Source organism: Berghia stephanieae, chromosome 15, assembly GCF_034508935.2.
Source record: "Berghia stephanieae isolate SIO BIC M18660-M18661 chromosome 15, UCSD_Bste_1.3, whole genome shotgun sequence".
NCBI classification, from domain to species: domain Eukaryota; kingdom Metazoa; phylum Mollusca; class Gastropoda; order Nudibranchia; family Aeolidiidae; genus Berghia; species Berghia stephanieae.
Window position 1 is genome coordinate 25,806,894 of NC_088374.1, and position 10,911 is coordinate 25,817,804.

At 35.4% G+C, this 10,911-nt stretch overlaps 1 protein-coding gene across 2 annotated transcripts in view; it reads right to left on the reverse strand.

Moving 5' to 3' along the window:
• The window catches only part of LOC144960812 (uncharacterized), a gene marked incomplete at its 5' end in the record, with an annotated part of 48,257 nt that overhangs the window by 8,490 nt on the left and 28,856 nt on the right, over positions 1-10,911 (reverse strand). For both annotated transcript variants that reach the window (XM_078894161.1, XM_078894160.1), the window contains 3 exon segments: positions 4,017-4,190; positions 4,545-4,657; positions 8,652-8,778. In XM_078894161.1, the coding sequence (XP_078750287.1) occupies positions 4,017-4,190; positions 4,545-4,657; positions 8,652-8,778 (414 nt within the window).

The following is a 10,911-nucleotide window of genomic DNA, read 5'->3' on the forward strand; positions in this document are numbered from 1 at the left end:
AACAAAACAAGAAATAGCACTGACAATAATACTGAGTATAAGAAAACCAACAAACCTATAATTAAATGTCAATATTGTGGAATGAAAGGCCACACAGCAGACAAATGTTACAAAATCGTGGGATATCCAAAAGAAACTGCAAATGCATCACTCCAAACAAGTGTAAACAATCAGACACGAGTAATGTCAGGAGAAAATATAAATGTATATTGCGTGAAAGGTATGTCACTTTTAACACAAACTCACAAATCAGGATCGCTATTTTTTTGTGAAGGCAAAGCTAATGGAACTGATTGCAAAATATTGAGAGACACAGGATGCAGTACAGTAGGAATAAAAGCATCTTTGATCAATGACGAAGACAAAACTGGAAAAACGGTACAATGCATCACATTCAGTGGCACAGTCGAAACCTTTGAAACAGCTAATGTGTACATAGAAACCCCATACTATACAGGAATAGTGGAATGCTGTATACTTCCCAACCCCGTCGCTGATGTTATTGTTGGCAATATAAAAGGTCTTAAAGACAACCCAACAGATGTAAAAGAATGGTCATTAACCCAAGAAACAGCTTGTCTAGCAGAAACAAGAAAGATGACAAAGACAACAGAGAAGCCAATGACTATTTCTCTTGAACCACAACAATTTGACAAGAACACGTTCATTGAAGAACAGAAAAAGGACCCGACTTTAACACCATATTTCAATATCGCAAACAAAGGGACGAAATCAAAAGTTGAATACATCATTGAAAAAGATATTCTGTTCAGGTTACATAGGAAAAGAAATAAAATAGCTAAACAACTGGTCACGCCGAGTATTTACAGAAACAAAATCCTTGGAATAGCGCACGATTCAATAACTTCTGGACATCTTGGGAGCTCTTCCACATTGAAGAGAATATCCGAGAATTTCACATGGCCTGGAATTACTAAAGACGTCCGAGAATATGTGAAATCTTGTGACACATGCCAAAGAAGAGTCGCAAAAGGCAGAATACCGAGATTGCCATTAGAGACAACCCCAGTTATTGAAAAAGTTTTTCAAAAAGTTGCAATTGACATTATAGGCCCTTTAACAAAATCAGATAGAAACCATACACACATACTAACACTAGTCGATTACGCAACCAGGTGGCCAGAAGCGATAGCATTGAAATCAACTACATCGGATCACATAGCTGAAGCATTGATGACAATTTTTACTAGAATAGGCATACCAAATGAGATACTGTCGGACAATGGACCCCAATTTACATCACATATGATGCATGAAACCATGAAACTCATGGGAATCCAACACTCATTCACAACTCCCTACCACCCCCAAGCAAATGGTCTTTGTGAAAGATTTAATGGCACTCTAAAGAATATGTTAAGAAAAGTGTCAGCAGAAAAACCAGATGATTGGGACAGATACTTACCAGCAATCCTATTTGCATATAGAGAAATACCCCAAGAATCTACAGGCTACTCCCCATTTGAGTTGATGTATGGACGATCACCTCGCGGCCCGATCAATATAGTAGCCGACATTTGTAAAGGGAATGAGGAGGACAATAACGAAATTATGTTTGCTTACGAATATGTAAGAAACCTGAAAGACAGAATAGAGGACACATGTAAGCTAGCACAGGAATCCGTCACTAAAAAAGCAGAGAAATACAAGGAATACTCCGATCGAAAAAGCAAGTCAAGAAAATTTGAGATTGGTGACAAAGTACTAATACTCTTACCCGATGACTCGAGTAAACTTTTAGCTACATGGAAAGGACCATTCAAAATAACAGCAGTAAAATCTAATGTTAATTACGAGATTAAAATTAACAACACAACAAAGACATTCCATGCAAATATGCTAAAAAAGTATTTTGATAGAGACACAGTGTCGCAACCTATGTTTACTAATATCGAAGCTTCAAATGCAGGATTAATCATACCGTTGGTCATGGGACACAGACACCCGAGACAGAAAAACAAACAAAAATCGCACAATTGCAACCACCTAAGACAAAAAAAGAAGTACGCAAAGTACTTGGGCTCCTAAATTTTTACAGGAAATACATTTACAACTTCGCGCACATCGCGACACCGCTAACAAATCTGACAAAGAATGGGTCACCGAACAAAATTGTTTGGACAGAAGTGTGTCAGAATAGCTTTAACCAATTAAAGGCATTACTCTGTTCAGAACCAATTCTTAAATTACCCGACATATCAAAAGAATTTGTTGTAAGAACTGACGCGTCTGATAAGGGCATCGCAGGTGTACTATTACAGGAGCATGAGGGAACTCTAATGCCTTGCTTATATGCAAGCAGAAAATTATTGGACAGAGAATCACGATACTCTGTAATAGAGCGTGAAGGACTGGCCATCGTCTTTGCTTTAAAGACATTCAGCAGATATCTACTGCTAAAAGAGTTTGTGGTCGAAACGGACCATAAACCACTCACGTACATAAGAAATAACAAAATGAATAATAGTAGAGTACTAAGGTGGAGTCTATTTTTGCAAAATTACACTTTCAGTATCTCTCACATACCAGGCCGTGAAAATATTCACGCCGACCTACTTTCTCGATTAGTATAAACACGTGAGAATGGTATAACTTAACCTCCCATGCATACTGTTAGTTACCTCGCAAACTATGCCAAATCGGAACGCACAATTCGATAATTTTATTTGTAAACATGATGACCCAACTTCATGTAACATTGAGTATTGTTTGGATATATATACCATACCCATTCATGATTTGGGAAATCTTCTCTTTATCTATTATTGTTATGAATTTTCACTCATTTATGATTAATAATTGAAATGTCAATATTTCATTTACATTTTCATTCATTTCATTCAGTAAATTACCTTCATATCATCGACTTAAATCATGCTTCATTACCATCACTATTGTTTATCACAATGATTTGTAATCACATTGCCATCATGTTGTTCATCACAATGATTTGTAATCACAATCTTTCATTGTTATTGTCACCCATTCATATACCTACGTTAATATAAACATTTCCATGTCTAGTTAATAAATAATTTAATTGTAGCACAAATCATAACAATGGATTAATGCTAGAGTATCATGATAGTAAATTTACTTCCGTTTGTAAAATCTATCTTTCCCATAATGGTTAAAGAGTATATTTTAAACGTGGGTGGGGGGTGTCACAGTAAAGGTTGTTCACAATTATCTTATTAAATTTTATTTTATTAAGAACTGAATTCATCTCACTCCAGTTATATTTCGGTAGGCTTAGATAAACTTTACCTTCTAATATTAGATCGTCTTTCCTTTTATAGCCTTCCCTCGAATTAATTTCTAATTAGTGAATACTTTTCGTTCTACATTCTGTCACGTAGCCACTTATTATAAAAGCTGATAGGTCTAACACTCTACACTCACTTTCTCTCCACAATCTATGCCGGACGGCCAGTCGCTCTATTCCTATATATATATTGTAAGATTTTTATCTTTTGGGACTTTGTAGATATTATATCTACACCATTAAGACGCCGGAGCTTTTAACTTTGATTGTATAATCTTCAAGGATCAAACCCAAGCCCGCTGTACTACACTATAACCTCTTACCAATTGCCTGGAAGTGGAATTTTACGAGTCCAATCCTGTTATCAGAGGAATAGATCATCCAAGCCCATCAACTGCCTGGAAACGTAACTTATGAACCTGACATATTATCATAAGTTACGTAAAATATTCATATCTCTATTTGTAACTGCCACGATCACTGTTTATCTCTTTTAATTAAATTTCATCATTATTTTTATTTCATTGTAAACAAATCGTTAATTGTTTTTCATTTATAGTAACTAGTAAATTCTGGGGCCTCATTCTACATATATCTTTATGCATAGTCGAGTAGCTCTTTACTCACTTGAGACCATGATGATGATGATGATGATGATGATGATGATGACGATGTTCTTCTCAAGATAAACAAAGGGAAATAATTCTATTTCCATTTAAAAATATCTTACCTTACCGTCGTGGACAGTTAGTGTAAACTTTCCAGAGTCCAAATTCTTCCTGAGAGCAGTCCAGACCTCACTGTTGTCTTTCTCCGGAACCACTGACATGGCATTCACTGTCACGGATGGCTTGTCTAGGAGGGTAAATTGGACCAACGTGTTGGATTTGTCTGCCGGTTCCACCTGGAACCGAATACCAGATGTGATGAAAAAAAATGAATACAGCAGCTTTGAAAAAGAACAATAAAATACCAAAATGTTTACACACAAATACAAACTATCTATGCCTAGAGGAAAAATATCATATAGTTAAAAAAAACCAAAATAAACATAAATATATATATATATATATATATATATATATATATATATATATATATATATAGAGAGAGAGAGAGAGAGAGAGAGAGAGATGGAGCGGTAGAGAGAGAGAATGTTAGAGAGAGAAAGACAGAGGGAGGTGAGAGAGAGAGAGAGAGAGAGAGAGAGAGAGAGAGAGAGAGAGAGAGAGAGAGATTGAGAGAATTGGTATTATACCCTTAGTTGGGCAATCCGCAGAGGACTTTTTATCTCACTATATTTCATCATGGCCGTTCCAAAAGCTTCCTTGAAGTGTTCGGGATTCCTGGAGTAGATCCTGTCATAGCGTGCTGTAAAACACACATGCAATATCATACTAAAATAAATAAAGTCGTACTTAAAATCCATTTAATCAATGACAGAGGAGGTTTGCAGCAGTGGAGTGTGTAAAACCTTCCTGTGAGTCACGTTATATATACGTAGAGTATTTTATAAATATGGGATACACTTGGTCGTCATAGAATTCCGCTTAATCAATGACACAGGTTTTCTGCAGTGGAGTGTACCATAATACATATACTATTTTCATTTATAAAGGACAAAGTTAGTCGTACTAAAACGCCACGTTATTAATGACAGAGGATATTGACAGTACAATATTTCATAGCAAAATGTAAAACACCTAAACATATTTTTAAAACAAATAATATAATAATAAATTTAGTCTTTATAAAAAATATACTTGATTAATGACAGTGATATTCTGCCGAAAGCGATGTCATAGCAAACTGTAGAACCAATAAGTACACAGTTTTTCTATACTGATAACAAGAAAAAATCAGTCGTGCAAAAAAACCACTTTATAAATGCCAATGATTCCATGCAGCATCGAATGACGTCCTGTCCTATCGAGCCCCATAAAAACCATTTGTTTTCTTAGATAGAGAATAAAATCAGCCTTGCTGTAAATTCACAAAACTATTGACAGTGGTGCCCTCCAGGAAAATGTCTTAGCAAACAGAATGATATATATATATATATATATATATATATATATATATATATATATATATATATATAGAGAGAGCAAACTTCAGGTTGCTCAAAATAACGCAGCCAGTCTCATTGTACGCAATAACAAAATATACCCGTCAGCAACTCTTCTTCTCCGTGAGTTACATTGGCTTCCTGTGGAAAAAAGAGTTGCCTATAAGATTTGTACTGTTGTCTACAAATCCCTGAGCATCAACAGTCCCTCCTATATTAAAGACCTTCTAAACATATATGTCCGCAATAGAAACTTGAGGTCAAGCAATGACCAATCAATCCTTGTCAAACCTAAGCCATTGCATAAAATAGGTGAACAATCTTTTCAATTTTCGGCCCCCCATTTTTGGAACTCTCTCCCATCACACGTGAGATGCTCGGATTCGTTGACAACGTTCAAATCTCGCTTAAACTTTTATCTTTTTACGTCGTAAGTTGCAATATTATTTTCATATTTTGTTGTTGTTAAATTGAATTCGTATCACGTTTCTTTCACACTTGTCTCAGTGTAATATGTTTTGTTTTATATCACTGTAAAGCGCTTAGAGCCTGTGACAACGGGATAAAGCTCTATATAAATGCCATTTATTATTATTATTATTATTATTATTATTATTATTATTATTATTATTATTATTATTATTATTATTATATATTTAAAATGGACTGAGAATAAAATCAGCCTTGGTAAAAATCTGCCTAACTAGTCACACTAGAATATTAAACCAAATATGAATATACAAAGGGTTCATGACAGTTTTGGCATATCATGGCAATATTGAACGGAGCCTGATCTAAGGATGTGTGTGTGTGTGAGTTGCCTGGGAAAGATACAACGAAATCCGCATAAAGTCAAACTCTTTAAATCAAGGTCTGTTTACAGGCAACACGTCCCGCTGGTCTCAAATGTTATGTTCTATATTTAGAGTGTTGACTCTTGGTAACAGTAACAGATAAAACCGACAGTGTTTAAATTCATCCAATCTCACTGGTCTACCTGAGGTTTTGATTTGTTGGGATTCCACTGTACGTTTATCGTGCGGCTGTGTGGTCTAGTGGTTTGACACTCGCTTTTGGATCGGAGGTCCTGGGTTCGAGCATCGCTCTGTGCATAGTCGAGTCCTTGGAGAAGGCTCTTTACTCACATTATCTGACCGTACTCAGGTGTAAAATGAGTACCTGGCTGTTAAGAGCGTTGTCTCTGTCCAAATAAAACAAATGTATTATAGCCCAAAAAGGATGTTCCATCCTAAATGTTAAATATTGATGATGGCTAGGGACCCTTTGTAAAGCACTTTGAGCACGTTTAGTGGATACTGCTCTATATAAAAGCTCTAGTTATTAATTAATTTATTTATAATTAAAAGAGTTACTGACGGTGGCGTATCGGAACAAGGTTAACAAATAACGGGGGTGTGGAGAGTGGCGTAGCTGGACCGAGTTGAAGGCAAGAGAATTTAATGACAGTAGCATTTCACAGCAAGGTCCAACTCCTTAAGGTCCATACGGCATATAAAGACGGAATTTATCATGGTTTATATAAAGTGAAATGAACAATAGCAATTGCTTGCTACCCTTCGGATAGGATTGTCAAAAATTACTTTTCGCTAGATCTAACATATCCAGTTACCCAAACACTGTTAAGTGGGAAAAGGAGATGTGAGTGCGCGTGTGTGTGTGTGTGGGGGGGGGGGGGGGGGGGGGGGGGGGGGGGGGGAGTGGGGTCAAACAAATATATGGACTTCATCCGAGATTGATCCCCATCCCTTTGTATGAGAAGTGAGTGCTCTACCAACTGAGAGTTCATTATCCCAAGTTTGTAAGGAGCTTCTATTATCATAGCAAAGTTAAGTTGGTTCTGGTGTGTGTGTGGTGCATTCCTTGATGTGTGGTGCATTCCTTGATGTGTGGTGCATTCCTTGATGTGTGGTGCATTCCTTGATGTGTGGATCTCTATCCTGATGTATGTTTTCTCAAAAACAAACACTTATGAAAAAAGAATTTGGTTTATTACAGTACACAACCTCAAAAACAAACACTTATGAAAAAGAATTTGGTTTATTACAGTACACAACCTCAAAAACAAACACTTATGAAAAAGAATTTGGTTTATTACAGTACACTACCTCAAAAACAAACACTTATGAAAAAAGAATTTGGTTTATTACAGTACACTACCTCAAAAACAAACACTTATGAAAAAAGAATTTGGTTTATTACAGTACACTACCTCAAAAACAAACACTTATGAAAAAAGAATTTGGTTTATTATAGTATACTACCTCAAAAACAAACACTTATGAAAAAAGAATTTGGTTTATTACAGTACACAACCTCAAAAACAAACACTTATGAAAAAGAATTTGGTTTATTACAGTACACTACCAGTTTCTATTCTTTTTAATTCTTTCCTTATCAGCCATATTCAGGATTTCCCCCAAAACTTCACACCCAACGAACACAAAAATAGATGTTTTATCACTCAAACACAATATCAGTAAGTTCTTGGGATACACAATTTCTTTCGCAAAACATGCTCTTCAACAAACTGTTCATTTTCTTCAAATTGTTATGCTAAATTTAAATAAGAAAAATGTTGATTGCATTGTAATGAATGTGACGATTTTCCTGTATTTGGTATGGAGAGGGTTGAGGAAAAAATGTTTTGACTTGAATAAGACCAGAGCTGTCTACTTGAAACTTCAAACATTTCCCTTTAAATAGCTTTACACATATTCAATTGCTGTTAACATGATCCAAAAATGATCCAATGTCCTGAATAAAGGTTCTATGAGGCTAAACTTTCCTTTTCAAGAACATTTTCTGAGTCAAAGAGACCTATGCAATTCTATAACTGGAGCGAAAAATTCGTATTTTTTCGACTTTTTTGCAGTGATAGGCAGGTTTGATTAAAACACAATCTTAGAATTATGATTAACATTAAAAAAAAACAATCAGCAATGAGCTTTTATATAGCGTAATATCCACCAAACCTGCTCAAAGCGCTTTACAAGGGGTCACTGACTAACAGCAACACGCAACATATAGAACGAGACATGACGTATGCTAGCCGATATTAATTTTTTTTGACATAGACAACACCGTAAACGGCCAGGTTCTCATTTTACACTTGAGTACGGTGAGAGAATGTGGGTAAAGAGCCTTTTCAAATGACTCAACTATGCGCCGAGCGAGGCTCGAACCCAAGAACCCATTCCTATCCGAAAGCGAGTGTCATAACACAAGACTACATAGCCGCAACGAATTGTCTCTAATAGACTAATAAACCTTTTTTACCTGTTAGAGTAATTGAGATGTACATTTCCTTTCCAGGACTATAACACATAGACATGTCAGAAAAAATCTGGTCTTGTCTGGGCTGATATGAATATTGAAATAAATCCACGACTTGTGCGTCCAGGGGCTGACGGAGGAAAACAGTGAAATAGATAAAGACAGCAAAACTTGAGAATTTATAGAGTGCAATATACAATAAAAGATGCTCAGAGCTCCTTTTTCTCTTTCGTGCTTTAATCTATATTAATAAAAAAAAGAGCAAGTCTGTACGTCTGTGTGTGTCTATATGTTTATACACACACACACACACACACACACACACACACATTATATATATATATATATATATAATATATATATATATATATATATATATATATATATATATATAAATTGAGTTTTATATAGCGCAATATATATATCCATAAACGTGCTGAAAGCTCTTTACAAATGGTCCCGGCCAACAGCAACACTCAACATGAAAGACGTGAAATGACTCCTGTCAGGTGATATTATATTTTTTTCGGACAGAGACAACGTTGTTAACGGCCAGGTACTCATTTTACAGCTGATTACGGTGGGAGCATGTTAGTAAAGAGCATTTTCCACGGAGTCAACTATGCTCGAACCCAAGACCTTCCTATCCGAAAGCGAGTGTCATGCCACAAGACCACATATCCGCACTATATACATACATACATACATACATACATACATACATACATACATACATACATACATACATACATACATACATACATACATACACATATATATATATATATATATATAAATATATATGTGTGTGTGTGGATGTGTGTGCTTGTGCGTGTATGTGTGCGTGTATCTGTATGTGTATGTGTATGTATGGGTGTGTCGACTACATGAAAAAACAGTCTATATTCTGCTACGACAATTAGCCAATAGGTTAATACGTCGATCCTTCCAATGAAGAAGGCCGAACAGTTTGCCATTGAGCTCAATTTTCCAATGGGTATTTACAATTTCGTAATCAATTTAATTTGATCCATAAGATTTACGACGCCATTTTTACCAGGAATGGACTACCGGTCCTAGAGTAGAAGTTGATGATGATGATGATGATGATGATGATGATGATGATGATGATGATGATGATGATGATGATGATGATGATGATGATGATGATGATAATGATGAAAACGATGATGAGGACGATGACGATAATGATGATAACAGTGATCATTATAATAATGATAATAATATTGATGATGGTGAGAATGACGATCACGAAAATAACGATGATGATAATGATGATGATGTTGTTAATAATGATTCTTCTGTTAATAATGGTATTGATAATGATGATGAGCCTTACCTTTGCACTTAATTATTCCCGTGTACAAAAATAATCTATTTCATTGTTTTATACGCCCTTTCGCCATTGCATGATAAAATCCCATTCCAGAGGCATTTCATGAAGGAATATATAGGTAATCCATCAAACAGAATGTCTGGTTTCAAAAGGAATCACCCATCTTGTCCAAGTGAGTACATTTGGGGGTTAATAATCTTGTCCAAGTAAAATAAAACGAAAGTGCCTGAAGCGAGGCTCGAACCCTGGACCTTCCAGATCACAGTAAAATGCCTTAACCATTCGGCAACTTGGCCCCCCTTCATTCGTTGTTGTTTAATCTGGTGACGTACATTTTGTTTGTAGATGTTTTTCTTTTGAAAGAATTAATTCAGAATTCTTAGATTGTTATTCAAGCTGAGATGTAGCACTTTCTCGCCATTTTCGTAGAATTTATATTTGTCTTCGTCTTTGCAATTTAGTTTTTGGTTGAATTAATCTTCGTCTTCGTCTTTGGATGTAGTTTTTGGTAGAATTTATATTTGTCTTCGTCTTTGCATGTAGTTTTTGGTAGAATTTATCTACGTCTTCGTCTTTGCATGTAGTTTTTGGTAGAATTTATCTTTGTCTTCGTCTCTGCATGTAGTTTTTGGTAGAATTTATCTTCATCTTCGTCTTTGTATGTAGTTTTTGGTAGAATTTATATTTGTCTTCGTCTTTGCGTGTATTTTTTGGTAGAATTTATCTTTGTCTTCGTCTCTGCATGTAGTTTTTGGTAGAATTTATCTTCATCTTCGTCTCTGCATGTAGTTTTTGGTAGAATTTATCTTCATCTTCGTCTTTGTATGTAGTTTTTGGTAGAATTTATATTTGTTTTCGTCTTTGCATGTAGTTTTTCGTAGAATTTATCTTCGTCTTCGTCTTTGG